Source organism: Sylvia atricapilla, chromosome W (assembly GCF_009819655.1).
Source record: "Sylvia atricapilla isolate bSylAtr1 chromosome W, bSylAtr1.pri, whole genome shotgun sequence".
In the NCBI taxonomy this organism is placed as follows: Eukaryota; Metazoa; Chordata; class Aves; order Passeriformes; family Sylviidae; genus Sylvia; species Sylvia atricapilla.
The window spans coordinates 7001900-7023428 of record NC_089173.1 but is presented as its reverse complement, the minus strand read 5'-3'; the positions used below and the strand labels follow the sequence as shown (position 1 = coordinate 7023428).

General features: G+C 47.5%; 1 protein-coding gene across 1 annotated transcript; it reads right to left on the bottom strand.

Annotated features, from left to right (window-relative positions):
- On the bottom strand, positions 1-6601 carry LOC136373274 (CD40 ligand-like). Its single transcript, XM_066338177.1, has 6 exons — positions 6327-6601; positions 4396-4533; positions 3137-3179; positions 2800-2856; positions 2457-2519; positions 1-557 (listed from the first exon to the last, which is right to left on the bottom strand). Exons 1-6 carry the CDS (start codon positions 6480-6482, stop codon positions 190-192), a joined length of 825 nt encoding a protein of 274 aa, XP_066194274.1. The 5' UTR covers positions 6483-6601; the 3' UTR covers positions 1-189.
- Positions 6602-21529: the final 14928 nt, after the last annotated feature.

The following is a 21529-nucleotide window of genomic DNA, read 5'->3' as shown; positions in this document are numbered from 1 at the left end:
TAACAGCTTCAAACTTTGTTCCATTTGTGTTCTCAGGGCCCCTTGGCCCTCATTAATAAATAACAAAATATACAAATCAAGAAACAAGAAAAACAGAGAGGCAGAGGAACATAAATAAGGGAAAAAGGGAAAGGCACTTTGCTCAAGAAAGTTGGGCTGGATTCCCAGCTCAGGACAGCCCTTTCCTCACTACAGCTTGAAGATGCCAAAGTAGGTGTTGCCGTGGCTATACTTCACTTTTGTGGAGTCTGTCACATTGACAAAGACCATGTCATCTTCCCGGAGGTTGAAGACACCTCCCACACGGATGGACTGGAGTTCACAGAGGGACTTCAAGGTGCTCTGTGTCTTTTGTCCTTTCAGCAAGAGCCGGTCCTCTTCCCTGGGGATATGCAAATAAATATAGAGGGTGAAGGGTGCCAAAGACACTTCCCTGGTGCAGAAGCTGACTTGGGAGTAGATGTAGTAGAGCCCTGCTTCTTCCACCTTCAGTTTCCCCTCCTTGTTGGATATCAAGTTGTTCGTGGGGCCATACATAGTCTCCTTCCACTCCAGCACTGTAGGGAGAGAGCGTGGCAGGTGAGCTCAGAGAAGGAGACTTCCAGTTTGGCAGGCTGATATGGGGGGACACCCACAGACATCTGGCCTGAAAGCCTCTGTCTGTCTGTGGGGTGCAGTTAGTGGGGTACCCAGCCCAGGACACCATCCCCGGCTCAGGGGAGCAGGGACCCTTACCCAAGGCTAGAGCAGGTTTAACCCATGTTGCTGATATCTGGCTTTGTTAGCCTTGACTCAATATGTGAGTGGAGGAACATTTAGCTTCCTTCATCCAGCCAAGTGGAAATGCTTAAGGAGGAGGATTGCTTGTGTTTACCACAACAGACCAAACACTGTGTCACTTCCATTTGCTGCCTCCATGGACTTCAGTGGGAGACCTTCCATGCCCTCAGAGCACTACCAAAATATGCTGCAACTCTGCTCTTCAGAGCCTCCCATGCCAGTTTTTCCCAGTTGGGGGCTGCCTTTCCTCCAGAGTCCTTCATCCTCTCGGCCTTTGGAGATGGTGAGTCTTTACCAAGGAAGAAAAATTAACATTGCATGGTTGCTATCCCTGCCTGGGTGCAGAGCTGTGAGGGCTTAGCACAGTGAGTGCTGCTTCCCATTGCCAGGACCATGGCCCATGCAGATCAGGTGCTGCCATGGATTTTGGGACATTTTTGGTGCCATCAGAGTAGCTCATGTAGTTGGTGCAGATAAGCCTATACAGAGACCTGGAAGCCATGGCTGTAGGGGCTGAGCTCAGCTATGACTTCTGGAATTTGGACCTCTGCCTTCCCCAGCCTACAGAGACACCTAGAAGAGCAGCCAGAGGGAGCAACTCGGCTCCAAGGGGAATAATGGGTTCAACTGCTCCAGCCCAGAAACAGAAACAGTCCCCCAGGGTAGTCCTGGGGGAGCCACGCAGCCCATGGGCCCTGTCCAAGCATCCCACAGGGTTGTTTCCCCACAGAGAGTTGAGCTCCAGGCAACTGCTGCTTTCTGGACCCTGCTTTATAGGCTCAACAAGTGCTTAAGCAGGGAGTTTTAAAATACAGCGAGTTTCTCACTTCTTTGATCTTATCTAACACTAAGCTTTCCACAGGTAGACTGAGCTCTGGGTGAAATGCTGCGTCAGAGATGGAAAGAGCAGTTGCCGATTACTGTCAGTTACTCCAGAATTATTCAGAAATGCTTAGATTGTGAAATCCTTGCCAGATGGAGTGACTGACCTTGCAAGCTCATATTCACTTTGGTAATCCTTGCTGTTGTGGGAAGTCCCTCAGCTAAGGCTATGCCAAGGGACAGAGCAGCGAGAACAGCCACGGTCGATACAGTGGGATGCATAAATACAAAAGGACTCAAGTATATCTCTCAAACCTAATGTGGCCATGGCTGTGAATAATTGCAACTTGACTAAATCAGTTTGGAGCCCTACGTTGCAACTGTGAAGTCCTCAGCCAGCCCATATTGCTACCAAGACCATTGTGGGTGAGAAGATTAAATCAGCAGATGGAAATGCGAGCAGAGCCCTCCTGCAGCAGCCACCCCAGCAAGAGATAGCCAGGAGAGCAAAAAGATCCATTTTAAGAACAAAAGAAAAGTGTGAGGTTGTTTTCCTTAAATACAAAGATAAAAAGTTTTCCACTCATAAAAAACCCTGGAAAGATTAAGCCCTTGTGGTACATTTCTAGGAAGACACACAGAGGGCTACTGAGGACAGTTGGGATGTGCCAACCCCACGTGGCACAGGTGCATGTGGTGATGTGACCACTGGGAGGTTTGCTGTGTTTTGGGGACACACTTTTGTCCTGGAGTTGTTTTGTCCCTGTCCTTAGAGAGCCACAGGGCAGGACTGGAAATGCACACTTCTGTGTCCCTCTGGCTCCCTGGTCAAGGTAGGACCGAGTCTGTCTTACCTGAACCTGCCTTGTTGCTCTGCTGACCTGCCAGGTGAACTGCAATTGGCTCCCTCTTCTCTGCTGCAATTTAGAAAGGTCAGTGTTATTGATGCCTTAGCACCCACTGTTTCCCCAGTGCTTCTCTGCAGGGACTGCACCTCCTGCCCTTAATGTTTCTCTACAGGCCAAGACATCATCTCCAGATTCCACCCCCAACCCTGAGTGAGGCAGGACGTGGCCTCCACTCAGCAAAGACCTGGAGGTGCCTCTGAGGTGAAGCCTCTGATGGATAAAGCATGCAGAGGAGATGATGCCACCTTGCCTGCCATTGGAACAGGACCTGGATGTGCCCACATCTTACCTGCCACAGATGTCTCATTCTTGTGCATCAAATGGGGATGCTCATGGTACTCAGGACCTGCAATGTAAAAAGGCCACAGATTTAATTTTGGGTTCAATTTCAACAACTTCAGACTGTCTACTCTGGCACCCAGAACCACCTGCCCTGGGGAGACAGCCATGCCCAGTGTTCCCCTCTGCCAGCCCACACCAAGCTCAGTCCTACCTGCAATGGCATGCTCCAAACCCCAACCCATCCCCTGCCTCCACACCATGCCCTGAAAAACTCCTGGGCTGTTGAAGGAAACCCCTTCCTGCCCCAGCAGCCATGAGTGCACTGGTTACACCATAAAACTCACCTCTCTGCATTTCAAACTTGGGCTGCTCCTTGAAGGGTCTGTCCTGTTAAAACAGCAAAAATATATGTTTTTTTTTCAAAACAAATGATTTTGAAAGCTTCTATATAAAAGATGCTCTGGTCACTTCTGGGGTTCGTGATATTTGGCTCCAACTGCCCTGTCAGCTCTTGACAGAGGATACCCAAAACCAGAGAGCCCCTCTTGTACCTTCCCCAGCTTCACACAAGACCATGGGCTGTTTGCAGCAGGGAGTTTGTAGGGTTTATGGTATTAGGTTTCATTCATTTAAAATGATGGGTAAACTTTACTGAAAACAATAAGATAAACAAACAAGAAAAATCTCCTTTTCATGTGGAGAGCCATGCTGCAAGTGCTGCCAATGCACATCCCTGCCCTGCGGTTGGGGTTTTCAGGACTGCTGAGCATGGCCTACCTCAGACATAATTTTTAGTGGTCTGTTGGGTACTGTTGCAAACCTGAAGGTTTAGCTGAGGCAGGTTTAGCTGAAGCATTTATTGTCATCAGGCAGTGACAATGAGGAAGAAATGTTCCTCTCCTGTCTACTCTGGCCAGCACAGCCACTCCTAAACAGTGAATTAAGGGCTGAACAGGATGAGAGCACCTCATCCCTGGCTCTGTATCCCTCAGCCACTCCAGAAGGATGTTGCAATGCAAATTGGCTCTTCTGCAACCAAATGTGAGGAGCCACTGCTCCAATGAGAGATGCCATCCCTGAGTCCATGGGGTGGCAATTTGCACAGCACCCTCATGCTCCTCCTCACTGGTTGGCAGGAGCTCTGTTTTCTGGCCCAAGCCTTGCACTGTCATTAACACCTGGGCAAAGTGTGCAGAAAAGTGTTCCCAGTGGCAGGTGGCCACGAGCACCCCCACAGCCACCCAGCACAGGACTGGAGCAAGGTGCCAGACAGCAGAAAATCTATTATTTTCAGACCAGAATCAGGAAGCAGAGCCAAGGTGGCTGCAGTTCCATCCCACTCACCACAAGCCCCAAACATACTATGGCATGTTGCAGCTGGATATGCTCTAATCAAGAGTATTTTAGGAAAAAAATCAATAAGATATTTCAACGGTATCAATAAAGTGTAAAAAGAATATAGTATAAAAAAGGGCATGTGCTACACAGCCCTAAAGTAAAGGGCACCCATGGTTAGAAAAAAATCCTTGAGGTGAAGCTCTGTATGTGACTGGGAGCCCCTCTCCCCCTTCAGTGGGATCTTTATCCACTCAACACCATGTACCTTGCACTGGATGTTCTGGAAGCCCTTTATAATCTTTTCACAGTCCAATAATGTTGACTTCTGACCTTCTGCTGTCTGACACTTCTGTACTTTCCTCAGGAAGATGTAATCTTCATTTAAGCTCAACGCCTCTTCCATCTGCCGATGGGGGTGAAAGGAGGGTCAATGGGATATTAGTAGGAAACCTGCAACAGCTGGCAGCAGAGCCATGCTGCATTCCTGCCAGCAATAAATCCAGCCTGGGAAGCTCAGGGTCAGATGTTCAGCACTGGGATGAGGTGGGCAGACAAACTGTGAACAGCAAGAGCTCCCACCAGACACCCAGCACAGCATCTGTGCCCTCATCCACTGGGAATTGAACCCATGGAGCTCACCCTGACTGGCAATGCTAGGTGAGAGGAAGATTGCTCAAGATCTATTTTCTATCACCTTGATAATTAATTTAAATGTCCATCTCTGACTTTTCCTAAAGGCACAGAAATCCCAGTGAGTGGCTCAGGGGCTTGGGCTTTTCAGCTCCTTCCCCAATGGCCCCAGCAGGAAGCTGGGATGCTCACTCAGCCCCTCACTGCCCTGTCCACACAGAGGGGCTTTAAGTTTTTTCTGCTCACTTATTAACTAAAAGCATTGCCAGCAAAACAAAACAACATGTGGGTTGGGGTTGAATTGTGCCAAGATCTTCAGATAAAAAAAATCAGAACGCCAATTAAAAAAATAATGAAATGCATCCAAATACTGATTTTTCAATTTACACCTGTTTGGTTTTTTGTTGGTTTTTTGTTCCTTGTAAAACCCCAACATTCAGTTAAATGGTAAAGACAAAGTGCAGCTGGACATAAGGACACATAGCCAGGCAGAGAGCTCAGCACAGGCAGCACTAGGATGTGGAGCGTCAGATTTGAAGCCCTGCCACAAGTTCTTAAGGCAAGTGAAATCCTCTTGCCACCTGTGACTGCATTTCAGCTGCCTCTGATCCTTGGCCATGTCCCCCTGCAGTCACATTTCCCTCTGCCAGAGACCCTCTACACACACCTACAGGACAGCCTGCAGCCTCCATGCAGTGAAGTCCCCTTCCAGCCCTCTGATATTAAAGCCCCTCCAGCTCAACATTGCTCTCCACCCTTGTAGATCAGAAACCACACACTTAAATTTCAATTTAAGTAGAAATGACACATGTAAAAATCAATAACATCCACCGTATCAGTGTATCTGGTAAGAAAAATGCATTCTGGATTTTAAACACATATTTCTTTAGCTGGCACTCGTTTCTGGCCTGAAGGAGAGTAGCTTTAGATTGGTGATTTTAGGCATCATGCAGTGCAGCTGCAACCATATCAACCTCAAAAACAGCTTTCCAGACTAACTTTTTGGTAAATATTGTCCCAAGTATGGGACAGGATCACTGGTACCGTGTACCTTCAAAAACTGAGGAAGTACTAAGTTCCAGTCTTTTCTTCCCTAAACTGAAAGACAGCATCTGAAGGGAGATGTTGGTAAAATCGCTGAAGCACTAAAAGAAAATGTCATTTCTGGACCTTTCATCCTCTCAGTTAGTGTCACAATGCTAATAAGTGCTACAAAATCAGAAAAACCACCACCAAGCCTAAAATAGCCACTTGCATGTCTAAACCACACCCTCTTGTCCACAGACTAGCCATCAGCTGCCAGGTTTACTCTTAATGTCTCTTCTCGATTGGTCATTCTCTTTTTGTTAGCAAGGGGAACTGATCTCTTCTCCTGCATACATCTCTGTGGCAAATTAAAGCAGAAATGAGAACATGGGTGTGATAAATTATACTGCTACCTCCATCCAGTGGTCAGAACCATTTTCCACCATGTTCATCCTCTTGGTGAGCGGATCTCACCAGAGCTGAAGTCAAACTGTGCCAGCAATCCAGCAGAGACAGAGACAACCTTCTCTTTCTGCTTACCTTATCCATCTTCATGTGAAGATACAAACAGAAGAGCACAGTCCCAATGGTCTGCACTACAATAAATACAGTGAGGAAGCCCATGAACATTTTCATGATGCCAGGAGATGTGCTGCTGATGGGACGGGGTGCCTCAGGGCCATAGGGTTCGTTCATTCTCCGTACACGTTGCTGGGGCTCCTCCAAATGTGCTGCTTGCAAGTAGCATGAGAACTGCTGTGCGAGCCCCTGCTGCTCAGGGGATACAGGCTACAGCAACCTACACTTCCTGGAAAAAGCTCTTCGTAGTGGGTAGGTTTGTTCACTACCATCTTCCACAACAATAACAACAAAAAAGTTGCTTAGACTTTCTTCTCTGATGCACTTCCATGCTTTTTCCTACTGTTCTACCAGAAACAGAGAGAGGTTCTTATTCCATATATTCATACTTGCCCTTGAATCACTCCAAAATATTCCCTGGTGGTTTTTTTTTTTACTGCTGTAGATGAAAGTTTTGTGGTCAGTTGCCTTAAAAAAAATGAAGACTGAATACAAGTACAGAGCTGCTGAGCAGTACTATGGGCTGCCAGGGGCTGGGAAGCACTCAGAAATTTGGTTGTTTCTCAAAAGGGAAAGAACGTTTTTTTGCTTTTTATTTTCTATAAGAGAAGAATGATTTCTGCAGTGAAGATGCTTGGTTGAGGCAGGTGGGTTGTGCTGGTTTCTGCTTTCCCTTGTGCTCCTCATGGGTGATGTCTCTGCCTGGGTAGGCTGGATGATCTGGGAGAAAGGATCATCTGTACAGACACTGTGACCCTGGTGTGGGCACAGCTTTCATGCTCCTCAGCAGACAGTGGGACTTTGGGTTTGGTGCTTGGCCATCAGTTTGGAGAGAAGTTTTAAGCAGTTTTCTTCATACCATAATGAGGTGCTCACCCTGTACCCAAGGGCACAATCCATCTCATACTCTGCCCTACTTATCCCTGTTACCTGTATCTATGTACCTAGGCATGAAAAGGGCTGTTGGGAATGCCAGATACTCCTGCCAGCTTCTGACCTCCCAGCATCACTGCCATGCAACTCTGGGAAACCCATGTCCCCTCTACACCCTGACCCCCTCTCGAGCTGGCTGCAGGGAGATGAGGTCCTTCCCCCCAGCTCTTCAGCAATCCAACATTCATGAGTACATGTAACACTGTTAAAATAATATACAGTAAATACCAGGGGGTCCTCATTGCTTGCAACAGGGGACAGACCTCATTTTCTCCATGTAAAGAGAATGAATTTGGGGGTTTGTTGGGATGCAGAGGAGGGGGGCTGCAAGAATGTGTTGGAGAGAGCTGGGTGCTGGTTTTAAGGCTTCATCAACCATCATGTAGAGTTGTTTTGAATGTGGTGTGCTAGAGGAGATGTTCTTATCAGATGTGCACACAGCCAATACAGGGTTGGATCCTGCCAAGGCAGGAGGGTGCTGAACAGGTCCTGCTTGCCAGCAGCCCTAGGAGAGGAGGGTACACAGTGCCTTTTGGGGCTGCTTAGAGCACTGCAGGATGGGGTCCAGCATCTGCTTTTGCTATCTGCCTTTTCTCCCACATCCTGCCCTATGTGGTTAAGGTGCTGTGAGCTGCAAATGCAAATGCTGATAACAAAGCACAAACACCTCTGCAACTGAATCAGAGTTTGACCTTAGCAGGTCACTGTGCTCCTAAATATAACATCCTAATCACAAGTGTGGGATGGCTCCAGGGTCTTTGTGGGCAGAAATTGAGTAACAGGGGCAGAGGACAGCTCGGGGCTGAGGCCCTGGCTGGTGCATTGGAGTCATGTAACCCTTCAGCTTGCCAGGACTGTCACACCTCTGCAGTGAGGGGTAGGGTTCATATTTTGGGAAGAGGCTGCCAGCTCCGAGGTCAGCCCCTCTTTTGCCTTCTAGAGGAGAGAGTAGCCGCTGGAGTCCCTCCCCCTGAGTGCCTGTATTCTGAGGGATGCCCACACACCCTGACCATCCAAGGGCTGCCTTGCTGCTCAGCTCACCAGGGCTTTCCAGTCTCCTCAGGAGTGTCCTCCCAGTAGCAGCAAGAGACCAAAACTGTGCTGGGGATACATTAGTTGTGTCCCCAAAGAGGGTCTCCTCAGCATCACTGAGCTTTGGACCTGGTTCCTCAGGCTTGCAGCTCTGCTGTGCTGAGGACCAAGCCCACACACAGCCTGGGGCCACTGCCAAGTGCCTGATTTTATTTCTTTTTGTCTTAAAATTGCCATAATCTTTGGAAAGGCCAAGCCTGGCCTCCTCTCATGCCTCTGGTCTGACATCAAGTTCCTGCATATTGTCCCTACCATGGCAAGTTTTCCACAGGCAGAAAGCAATTTGAAAGTTCCCAATAATACCCCAGACAGCTGAGGGCCACGAAGCCACAGTGGGGAGTAGCACCAGCTCCTCAATGTCCTCATGCTTTGCCTTAGCCCCATCACACTCACCAGCATTTTCCAGGGCTCTAGAGTTTCCTCTAAATTTAACACATCTGGGGGAAGTCACTACATGTGAAACTAAATTACATGTCATCACTTAATACTGTTCCCAAATGTGTTGGGACAGAGGCAGCCAATAACGTGTGAAACCACAGCACTGAGTGCTGCAGAGAGTTTTTGCACAGCTATTCCTGAGCCCTGGCTTTATCCAGCAGACAAAACCTTTCCAAAGGCATTTGTGCATAGCCACCTGCTTCACTGAAATGAGAAGAACCTGTAGGAAATGTTGAAAAGCCCAAGCATGTTGCTGGTCCCATTGCATGCACCTTGATGGAGAGGCTGGAGCCTTGGATGGGCTGACAGGTTTGGTGAGGAGGATGGGGAAAGGCTCCAGTTTTGGGTACCCAGCACAAAACATCACCAGTTGACCAGCTTGTGCTGCAAACCAGGAAACTGAGTTGCTCCTTGGCAGCACCCTGATAAGAGAAACCAGGTAGAGAATATGACAGTGGGAATCCTGGCAGAGGTTCAGCAGCAGCTCCTCTTCAGGGAACCATTGCTCCACACCAGCAATCCAGCCCCTTGCTGCTGCAGCTGGCAGGGAGCAACCCTCAGGAGCTGTCCACTCTGCAGCACCTGGTCCTGAGGCTTCTCTGGCTCAACCTAGACCATCATGGCTGCTCTGCCAGGAGTGTTGGATCAGACAGGAGGAGCTGACCAAGCCCTGTGGCAGGCAGATCCCCAATGAGCCGTTCTGGCACCGTTGCTGTTCAGAGCCAGGCAACCCAGGGACCTGCTGCAGCCTATGTGGGGTCGTTGGCCCCTTGGGACATGCTCTGTTGCCACCTCACATGGATAGTAGGGATGGGGGGGGATGCATGTCCCTAACTGGCTGCTGTAGGAACATGGGGGAGAGTAGCAGAGTGGGGAAAAAAGTCTTAGGGAAACTGGGGCACGATGGGCAAGGAAGAGAGGACCCAACACCAGAAGGAAGAGACTGCTTTCATGGGATAATCCCAGAGAAGATGAAGTCACATCTTTACCCAATGACAAGCCCATCACCAAGAAACCAACTGGGTTTTATTTCACCTCCCACCAAACTCTCTGAATGTAACCATGCCTACCCACTTGTGAACCCAAACTGGCACAGTTCATCCAGCCATATAACCCCTGGGTGAGACAATGGGAAAAAGTGATCCAGTGCTTGCAATCCTGTTGCCCTAGTTGTGGTATTTCCGCTGATCAGCAAATTGTCTCCATTTGTACTCAGGGTTCTGAGTTTTGTTTACTGAGAAAATATCTGGTTGCCTGCCCCTGTGATCTGCCAAAGGCTGGGAGCATCTCTGAAGGCAGCAAGGTGAAAGCTGCTGAGAAGAGAGTGATTTTTTGGGTTTTTTTGGGTGCTCGCTGTGGTTTCTTGACTAGCTTTTTAAAATGTGTTGCTTGCCCCACATGCTATTTACAATTAACAAAAGCTGGGTGTTGTGCAATGCTAAGAACAATACACTCAAAAAGAACATTTTATTCTGAGTCAGAAAAGGAGTTTGCCTGCAATACTGTGGGAGGGATGCAAAAAGGAATCTATGAGAGAAACCTAAATTAAGTCCCTTCAGCCTGGGGCCAGGGGCAGAAGGGAAATTTGAACTTTTCTGCCACTTGCTTTTTCACTCTCTTGTATCCTCTGAGCTCTCATGTCTCCAGGACAACCCTGTCATCAGAGAGGAAGAGGGAACAGAAATAGCCAGAGAACCACAGAAAACATCACCAGCATCCGGAGAAGGAAAGGTTGTGTTGCAGTTTCTGTTCATTATCTACCTCAGTATGAATAAGAGAAAATTCTTGGAGTCCAGAGCAGCAAAAAGCAGTTTCAGGGAGAGAAAAACATGTCAATGCTTGTGAAAGTCATATCCCCCTGTGGAAAAGAAGAGCAGAATATGCTAGTTGTAGCCACCATGGTGGCAATGGCAGGCTGCAGCCCCAGCTCAGCCATGGAGAAACCCATATGGAGATAAGCAAAAGTTCTAAGCTCCAGCAGATGTGAACACAGGTGGTCTCAGCAGGTAGAGCAGATCAGATGTAGTGTCATCTCCACTGCTTTTCCCCTGCAGATGTAAGGGGACATCTGCCCTTCCAGACATCTTCTCTGCCGCCCTCCAGAGCAGCAAAGAACAATAGAAAAAGAGCAACAGGGGGTGGCACTGGGGTGCTGCTGTCCCTCTGAGCAGCCCTGTTCCAAGGGTCACTGTCCCCTGTGCCCCTTCCCTCCTTACCCCCTCACCTCCTTGCCCTTCTGTACAATCCATAGTTGCATCCCGAGCCAGCCTTTCCCCCAGGGGGCTGAGGTGGGTGGAGAGCAGGGAACAGCAAAGAAACAAGACCCAGTGACCCTGCAGAGGATGGAGGGCCCCAAAGGGCACGTGGCTTTCATGCCACATCTGGATGACAATGCCAGCCTTGCTGTGCTGAGCCACAGAGAGCACCTGGCCTCGGAACTGCTGATGCTGAGCTTTGCTGTAGCTGCGAAACCACAAATGGCACTAGAAACTTCTTGCTGTGAAGGCTGCACCTACTTCTCCCAACTTCCTAAAAATAGAGCCCAGTGTGGGGAGGCCCACTGTCCCGGCCCTGCCAAACAAGCCCCTCTTGCCTGAGTCATGGCAGAAGGGAGCAGAACATCCCGTGCCTTCTGCCATTCTCGGTCAAGTGTTGAAAACTGCTCTCCCTGCACGGGATACAGGGGCCTGCGCCCATCAAAACCGCAGTGAAACGTCCCGACAAGGCTCTGCCTTTTCATGTTGTGAAAGGAGAGGGGAGGAGTGGGGGAAAGCAAAACCCAGGGAGGCTGCAGGGCTGGTGGTGCTGTTAAGATAGGGTTAATAATTTCTGTGGCCACAAAGATGGGAATAGAACCTCAGCTTCACTGCAACCAGGACGTTGCTTCCATTGTTCCAACCAAATCAAGTATAACTTTGCCTGGGTAATCCGGGGGGAGAAGGAAAAGATTGTGACAATTTGTACTTGGAAATAAAGCTATCCTTTACTAGGTCGGGTGAAACTGTACCTAATCGTCATATGATAGATGATATAATGGTAACGATTGTTGGTAGCTGAATGTGATTATTATCTCAAACTAGAATCATGAGAATCACAAGGGAAGATATTTACCAAAACTCATGCTTGGGTGTATACAATAGAACAGTGGAGGTTAATGTTTAACACAGAGTTGTGTAACGGAGGGGTATAATACTGGGGCCTTCTTGGACCCTTGTCGGAGTTGGATTTGGGTCTGTACCTCGACTCCCAGAGCTCTCAATAAAGCACCTCATAATCATTCTGTGATTATGTGTTTTCCTCGCTAACATTTTGGTGACCCAGGCGGGACCCTGTGAGTGCTGCTGAGGACCTCCCATCCTGATCACGCTCCAGCCGGCACTGAGGGATTCTCGGGGAGCCCATCGAGGCGGGACCCCCTGCCGCTCACAACGTCCCCTGGAGAAGAGGTAAGGTGCTTTATTCTGGTCTGGTCTGGTGCCTGCCTGTCAGACGCGGCGAAAGCTGCACCTGGTTGGGCTAAGGAATTCCTGGTATTGCCTAGGCGCCATCTGTTAGACAGGGCGAAAGCCCTGCAGGTTCGGCATCAGTGGTCTTATGTACTGTAACATATGGAGAAGCTGAAAGAGTTAAAAGTGGGGGTTATGGGCAGCAATGCCCCCATACCCGCTTCTCCTTTGGGGTGCTTGGTAGCACACTGGAAAGCTGGAAATTTCGGTCAGGAATTACGTAAAGATAAATTGATTGATTATTGCAATACATGGTGGCCTGGTTATGTTTTGCCTGATAATCGAAGGTGGCTGGAGAATGGATCTTTGGAACCGAATCTGATATCACAACTGATGGAGTATTGCAAACAAGAGGGTAGATTGGATGAAATTCCATATGTTGATTTATTTTTCTACCTGCGAGGAAAACTGCAGTAGTTAACAGAGTGTAAATTGCAAGCGCTGGCCCTTGAAAACAATCAGTGCCTGGCTTGTGTCCAAGATAGATGCTGTGTGGAACACTTGGTTTTGAGGAAAGGGGAGGAAGATGGTTTGGAAGCTGACTTATTACTAGGACCCAATGTCTCCACCAGAGCTCCCCCCAGTATCGAACCCCACTCCGCCTGGTCTCACCCCCTCTGATTCTCTTACCCTTTCCCTGCGTAATCCTACACAATGTGCTTCTCCCCAGCGCTATCCCCCTCCCCCGCCAACGCCTGCTCAAAGATTTATCCCTCCACCGACACCTCCTCAGGGGTACCCTCCCCTTCCACCCACACCCCCATCACTGGTCTCTGCCCCTGCAAACCCTCCGCTCGAGTCCCCCACTGCTCCCTTCTCAGATAATAATCAGGACCTGATAATGAGACGGGTACAACTGGGAGGGGGGTACCGAGAGGACGGAGCAGAAATAGCGAGAGTGAGGGAGATAGGTCAGATGCCCCAGTAGCCCACTGTACACGGGGAAGACTGGCCCCGGCGTGGCCTAAGACAGGAAAGGATATATTAAAACCAGGAAAACAAAAGAGAACAATTATTGTACCGCTAAGACAAGGGGTGGGGATGGATGGACCAGTTCTTGTTAAGGTCCCTTTTTCACCAGCTGATTTAGTAATATGGAAACAATCAGCAGGAACATATTGGGACAATCCAGATAAGGTAGCTTGTGTAGTTAAAATGATAATGAAAACCCAGAACCCTGATTGGGAAGATATCCAAGTGATATTAGACACTTTGATGGATGAAACAGAGAAGGATATGGTGCTCCGGGTGGCAAAGGAAAGAGCCAGGGAGGACATACAGAATGGTTTGGTGACAGGCACTGTGGACTATAATAGGCCAGTCACAAGAAGATATTAGGAGAAAATTGCAAAAACTGGAAGGTGAAGAGTTAAGAAATTTAGATAAAATGTTAGAGGTGGCTTGGAAAGTTTATAACAATCGTGAGAAAGAGGTTGCTAAGAAACAAGGGCAGAGTTTGTTGGCAGTCTTACAAGGACTGGGGCAGGGACCTGGTAGAACCGGTCGGGAAGGTAATAGAGGTGGTTTTGGCAGGGGGTGGGCTGGTCTGGCCATCAATCAATGTGCCTTTTGTCGAATGACAGGGCATTGGAAACGAGAGTGCCCAAACCGGTTAGGCCAGAATGATCAGCCCCAGCTAGACAGTGCTGGAATCATGGTTTTGTGTGAACCAAAGCCGGGATCAAAGGAACCCATGGTGACTTTACACCTAGAAGGGAAAGCAGTGACCTTTCTTATTGACACAGGAGCCACACATTCGGTATTGAACTATATGGAAGGACAAACTGGGAATAAGTCAACTGCAATTACCAGAGCCACAGGGAGGGAAGAAATACGGCCATTCCTGCAACCCCTAGATTTTAGCTTTGGGAATAAAGTTCTAACACATGAATTTTTGTATTTGCCTGAGTGCCCAACCCCACTTTTAGGACGAGATTTATTAGCAGCACTTGAGGCAGTAATTACTTTTGAAAATGGTGAGTTAGAATTGAGGATACCTGAGTCCAAAACAGAAAAGATTTTAATGATAAAAGAAAATCCAATCCCTAATATTCCTAAGGAGGTAGAAAATGCAGTGATTCCCTCTGTCTGGGAAACAGATGTACCTGGAAAATCTAAGTTAGCACAGCCGGTACATGTGGAATTGAAAGAAGGGACAAATGCTGTACGAATCAAACAGTACTCTATAAAACCAGAAGCAAGGCAGGGAATAGCAAAGACTATTGATAAATTTTTGAAATATCTAATCCTAGAAGAATATGAATCAGAATACAATACTCCAATTTTTCCAGTCAAGAAGCCCAATGGTGAGTATAGACTTGTACAGGATTTGAGGGGCATAAATGAGATAACCAAAGATATTCATCCAGTGGTGGCCAATCCTTATACATTGTTAGCATCTGTAAAGGAGATATATAAACGGTTTACTGTAATTGATTTGAAAGATGTCTTTTTCTGCATACTCCTTGACCAAGATAGTAGAAAACTATTTGCCTTTGAGTGGGAACATCCTGGAAGTGGAAGAAAGACTCAGCTCACCTGGACTCGATTACCGATGGGTTTTAAAAAGTCCCTGACCCTATTCGGGAGTCAACTGACAAAGGAGTTGGAAATCTGGACTAAAGAAGGACAGGCACCAAGAAACCAGTATCTATTGCTCCAATATGTAGATGATATCCTGATTGCTACTGAAGAAAAAGCAACTTGCATAAAGGTAACAATTGAGATTTTAAATTCCTTGGGAATGGGAGGATATAAGGTGTCCAGAGAAAAGGCCCAAATTGCCCAACAGACTGTTATCTATCTGGGATGCGAGATCTCCCAAGGGCAAAGAAGGCTGGGTACTAATCGTATTCAAGCTATTTGTGATATTCCAGAGCCACGGAATCTTCATGAGCTGCGAATTTTCCTTGGAATGACCAGGTGGTGTCACCTGTGAATCATGGACTATGGACTGATTGCGAAACCTTTATATGAGGCCCAGAAGACGCAGCCGTTCGTCTGGGGCAAACCACAAAGGGAGGCCTTCCGGAAATTACAGGAAGCATTTACAACTGCTCCTGCATTAGAGTTACCTGATTTGTCTAAAGACTTTCAGCTGTATGTGCATGAGAGGCAGCGCCTGGCACTGGGAGTCCTGACCCAACGACTGGGAAGTTGGAAAAGGCCGGTGGGTTACTTTTCCAAACAACTTGACAATGTAAGTGCTAAGTGGCCCTCATGTCTGCGGGCAGTGGCAGCTACTGTGCTACTGATACAAGAAGCCAGGAAGCTCACAATGGGAAGACACATTGATGTCTATGTGCCACACATGGTAACCACAGTCCTGGAGCAGAAAGGGGGCCACTGGCTCTCTCCAAGTCGGATGATAAAATTCCAGGTAACCCTGACCGAGCAGGATGATGTGACACTAAAAACAACTAACCTTTTGAATCCAGCCTCTTTTCTAGGTACTACAGCTGAGGAGGGTCCACTGGGACATGACTGCATAGAGGTGATCGAGTATACCTATTCAGCAAGAGCAGACCTGAAAGATACTCCTCTGGAGCAACCAGAATGGGAACTCTTCACGGATGGAAGCAGCTTTGTGGAAAATGGAATGAGATACGCTGGATATGCGGTAACCACAATTAACACAGTAGTGGAAGCAAAAGCATTACCACCTAATACATCTGCCCAGAGGGCAGAGCTGATTGCATTAACCAGAGCACTAGAACTGAGTGAAGGGAAAGCAGTCAACATATGGACTGACTCAAAATATGCCTTTGGAGTAGTGCATGTACACAGAGCATTATGGAAGGAAAGAGGACTACTGTCCTCCCAAGGGACACATATTAAACATCAAGATGCAGTCCTACAACTGGATTTTCTGGATGGCCAGAAGCCCTTCCCTGTTGTACCAATCAAGCAAAATAAACAGTTAAGTAGTTACTACAGGAGATTATTCCCAGGTTCGGGGTGCCTATAGGGATATCATCAGATAGAGGCCCACATTTTATAGCCAGGGTGGTACAGGAGGTGAGTAGATTATTTGGAATCTCTTGGGACCTCCATACTCCATGGAGACCCCAGTCAAGTGGACAGGTAGAAAGGATGAACCAGACATTGAAGAGGCAGCTTAGTAGGATATGCCAGAAAGCCAAATTGCAATGGCCACAAGCATTACCAATAGCATTGCTGAGGATCAGTAACCATGCTCGTTTGGGGGTTAATGTTAACTTTATGTATTTTAATGTCACTAGTAGGAATCACTGTTGCTTTGGGATATGGAATGCACAGAGGTCTACCAGCTGCTCTTCATTCTAAAGTGAAGAGAGAGGTACAAACAGGAACACAGGTAATAGTAGCTCCTAATACGATTCAAGCTGAAAATGTGATGATTGGATTAGTCAGACTTTGCCAAAATGCAAAACACCACTAGAATAACAGCCTGCCTGCCAATACCAAAGGCAGCAGGAGACCCAATAAGTTGGGGAATCATAACATCAAAATTACCCGATATAAAAGAGAACAAAACAATTAAATGTAAACAGGTTACAGAAAATGTTACAGGAAACCCGTTAGTGTGGAAGTGTGAAGAAAAGGAGTGGAAAGGATTAGAACCCTGGGATAGTGCATGGTCTGTGGGTATATTTCAGAAATTTCAATATATGGCAAGCACTCCTTGGTGCATTAAATGGAAAGGCCCTGAAAATGAAACAGATCCAGCAATAGTAAACACTGGTACTGCTAGCAGAAAGGAAACAGCAAAAGTAAATTGGTGGACATGTGATAAAATTTATGATTGCGCCTCTGACAACCTGGAAGTAAAACAATGGTCACTCTTGGCTTTAGCCTTGAAAATTGGTTGTGCTTGCAGAGGAATCAAACACAAACAGGGCAAAATCACACTCAGGATCATAGTAGGATGTAGTAAGAGTACAATCCGAAGTCCTGGGCAATTTGTATGGGCAACAAGTGATGGTGCTTGGACAACACACTTGCCAGTAGACGGGGAGGTAAAGGAAATCACTCTGGGCCTTCCCACCTTATGCCCAATCTGGAAAAGGTCCCCATTTAATGGGAGCCGTGAGCTCCTGCAGATAAGAACAAAATGAGATATCTCGAATAATTAGAATCAAGATGACACCTGGCAAGAACCCTCTAGTGGAGTAAAATTCAGGTGGGCCCTAGAATCTCTGTTTGGTCCTGTTGCAAATTATCGGACTAGGGAAATGCTGTATAAAATCATAGGTCAGGTAGACAGATTAGCAAGAGTTGCACGAGAAGGATTTAGTGAATTCAACATGCAGTTACAAGCCACTACCAAAATGACTTTATATATGTTACTCCTGAAAGAACATGAAGTGTGTGGATATTTAAAAGGACAAATTGACCATTGCTGCATCCACATCCCAAATGTAACAACAAATGTAGAACATGATATTAGCCAGTTAGGACAGATAGAACATGAGGTACAAGAGGAACAAAAAGATTTAGCTACTACTTGGTTAGACAAAATTTTTAAAGTATTAGGATTGAATATTAATTCATGGGTGAAATCTATCCTTCAAAATGTAATAATTTTACTGATTATGTTTCTAGTGATCTGGTTAGTTTATAGGATCCTAAAAGAGGAAATACAAAGAAGAACATCCTGGAACAGAACAATAATGAAGGCTCTGACACGAGACAAGACTGCACCTTCAGCACCTCCGATCTGCACTAATGAAGCCCACATCAACCACGGATTTGAAGCTGAACATCCAGTATAGAAGATGAATGGACTGTACTGAATGAAAGCATTTACACTTAGTAGATTTAAAGTGAAATACTTTCAAAGGGGGGAATGTTAGGATAGGGTTAATAATTTCGGTTACCAGAGAAGCTGGGAATAGAGTCTCTGCTTCACTGCAACCAGGTGTTGCTTTCATTGTTTTAACCAAATCAAGTATAACTCTGCCTGGGTAATCAGGATGGGGGGAGAAGGAGAAGATTGGGACGACTTGTATTTGGAAACTAGGTCGGGTGAAACTGCACCTAATCATCATAAGATAGATGATCGAATTGTAATGATTTTTGGTAGCTGAACATGATTATTATTTCAAACTAGAATTGTAAAAGAAGATATTTACAAAATTCATGCTTGGATGTATACAATAGAACAATGTAAGTTTAATGATTAACATAGAGTTATGTAACGAAATGGTATAATACGGGGCCCTTCTTGGACCCTCGTTGGAGTTGGATTTGGGTTTGTACCCCGGCTCCCAGAGCTCTTCAATAAAGCACCTCATAATCATTCCGATGGTTATGCGTTTTCCTCGCTAACACTGGGATGGATGGGTTCCCAAGGATTTTGTGTGGCTTCGTGTCCTGGGAGGTGGGTAAGACAGTCTGAATCAGCTGTTGTTCTACTCAGCCTTTCTCTCCTTTCCCTCTCTCCATAGGTAGAGGTTTGCAGTGAGCCCTCACCATGGCTGAGTCCTGGGCTGGCCATGCCTGGTTATTCCACTGGGGTTGCACAGTGACACACCCTGCAGCAAATCATCTGGATCCTGACAGGAAATTATCAAGACATGTACAATATCCTAAGGCAGATTTGGCAGCCACTAGTTCAATCCTCTGCCTGCTTCTTCTCCATTACACCACAATTCCCCTGCCAAGGCAATATTAATGCAAATTGCTCATCTTTCCCCAAACCTTTCAGACATGGAGCTCCATAAGGCTCTCATCACAGGGCTTTCTTCATCACTACGGGAATCACATCTGTGGCTCTTCACTCATCCCCTTTCAGCCTTTGCTGTCATTTCTCCGCTCTCCTTGTTGACCTTTGGATCCCCTGGGGAGATTTTGCTCCAACCTCTGGATAACTAGGATCCCGTTGGGGTCACACACAGCCCCAAGGTGAGCAAGAGAGAGTGGCACTGCTGTGAGTGGCAGGAGATGAGCCAGGCAGGGTGAGCAGCCAAAGGTGTGAGGGTCAGACAAGGAACACTGCTCTGACGTGAGAACTTAGGGAATGAAATCCTCGGCCCCTACTTGGGACTAATATGGAGAAGGCAATGCTGGGGGCAGCAGAAATCTGTGGTCAGGTGGAAATTCACATGCAGCCATCTCAGTCTGGGAGCTCAACCAAGACACTGCATGCAAGGTCAGAGGCAGCAAAACCAATCTTGAATCTCTTGCAAAGCAATGCAAAGGCAGAGCAGGGCTGCCTTCCATGCATGTATAGAAAATGCAATGGTGTCACACAGCCCTTTTGCCTCGGAGCTGTAAGCCAGGGTGCTCCTAGCAGGTAATGTTGGCATCACATGGAGACCTTTCCCTGCATGCTTCCACTCGTGTCACAGCTGTGGTACTAGTGGGATGTGTGGGAATGCTCAGCCTGGCTCCAGACCCAGCTTGCTCCTTGGCCAGGCTGAATATATCTAGCCTTGGGGCATCATCTTGGTAATAAATCCACCATAAAATCCCTGTGAACCTGTGAGAGGAACAGCAGAGAGCAGAGAACAACTCTGCCATCTACTGATTCCTCCAGCTCCTCTCTCCCTGCCCCATCCATACCTCCATCCCTGCCTCACACAGCCATCTGAAAAATTGTGGCTAAAAACGAAGGGTCTCCATGCTGGGATGTGATGCCACAGGAGATGCCAGAGAAGCCCTGCACTCTGCCTCACATGCTGCCTCACCTGCCTCGCGGCCCGGGGATGTGGTCACAGTTCAGGCTGCAGAGTAAAGGGCTTTGTGGGGACAAGAGCAAAGTAAAGCTGCAAAAGCTGCTGCTGACATAACAACGTTCTTTGTGCTGATGCCAGGGACAAGACCTGCTTAAAGAAAAGAGGAAGTCTGGTTTTCATAAAGCATTTATGTTTCAGGAATTCCTCTGTCTGAAGAGACCTCAGGTGCATGTTTCCTTTGCAAGGAAGCAGCACCTCGTGATTGGTGAGTGTCTTCTCAAGGTGCACAATGGCTTTCCCCATAGTCCATGGGAGCAGGGCTGGCTCCGTGTGCGCTCAGCCCAAACACTGGCAGTCACAGCAGGGAAGAGTGGGTGACTGCCCCAGGCCAGCCTGGCAGCCCTGACACCATGACCAGAGGGAGTGCAAAGCCTGTGTTTGGGCTGAGCACTGACCTTGCTCAGCTGGTTCTGCTTATGGCCAAAGGAATGTAGACAATCCTCGGAGAGAAGTGGATGTCCCCCCTTTTGTAGGAATTCCTTACTGTGGGCTAAGTACAGACATCTGAGCAGCGCAATGAGCCATCCGAGCCATCAGAGGTGGCTCCAGCCCTGGTGGATCACAGCCAGCAAGGCTCTGACATGCAAGCAGGGCATCTCCAGGAGGATGCTGCAGCCTCAGCTCCTGCATCCTGCATCCTGCTGATGCTGGGAGCAGAGCCGCTACAGTTTCTAGGTACCAGAGGCTCTTACTGGCAGACACAGGATGCTTCTTGAAGCTCACTGTCTATTTAATAAATCAGACACAGAGCTATGTGCCTCATGGGTGGATGCTACTTATGGGTCCAGATCACCACATCAAATTGCAGGGCCATGGGATTTCAGCTTCTTTTCTGGTGGCCAGGCTCATCCAGAGTCCCCGGCAGCACATCCCCATGCCCTCTTGGAACAACCATGCCCTTACTTTGGCTGATGAAACCTGCCCTGGGGACACACAGATACTTTTCAGGACACATGTTTTCTTTCCAGAGCAGCTCCCTAATAAACCCAAGCTGTTGGACATATTTCTTCTCACTCACTTGAATGAGTCACCAAACCCCAGAGGCTGTAGTTCTTTTTTAGCAGAAAAGCAACCTTATTTCAAAGTGGAAAATCTTTGGCCTAAAACCCCCTGCACACCTGGAGGGAAGTATTACACAGAGGTGATGCAGTCAGAGAGGCTTGAATGCTGGAATGGCCACTTGTTGCAAAACACAGTGAAAGGAAAACCCCAAACACCCTGTTCAAGGAAAACACTACAGGCACTAAGCCTAAGGACAGGGAAAAAAGGACCATTTCTCCCCAGTGTTCAGGAGGGGAAGATGAACATGCAACAATCACCATTTTGTTGAGCCACAAGAAAATCTACCCACATAAGTACTGTGTTGTCATCTCTACAACAGTAATTGGGGGAACCATACTGGAAACCAGGTTCAGTGGTTGGACAGAAAGGAAAACAAACCTAGCGCACATCCTAATCTGTTCCCTCAGCATCAGCC

What these genes read in the sequence shown, in the direction of transcription:
- LOC136373274 (XM_066338177.1), bottom strand. Translation starts at nt 6,482, where the DNA reads ATGAACGAACCCTATGGCCCTGAGGCACCCCGTCCCATCAGCAGCACA. An exon ending in TCCAGAACATCCAGTGCAAG is followed by an intron (nt 3,180 to 4,395) that starts GTACATGGTGTT and finishes CTGTTTTAACAG; the next exon opens with GACAGACCCTTCAAGGAGCA. An exon ending in GAGCAACAAGGCAGGTTCAG is followed by an intron (nt 558 to 2,456) that starts GTAAGACAGACT and finishes CTCTCCCTACAG; the next exon opens with TGCTGGAGTGGAAGGAGACT.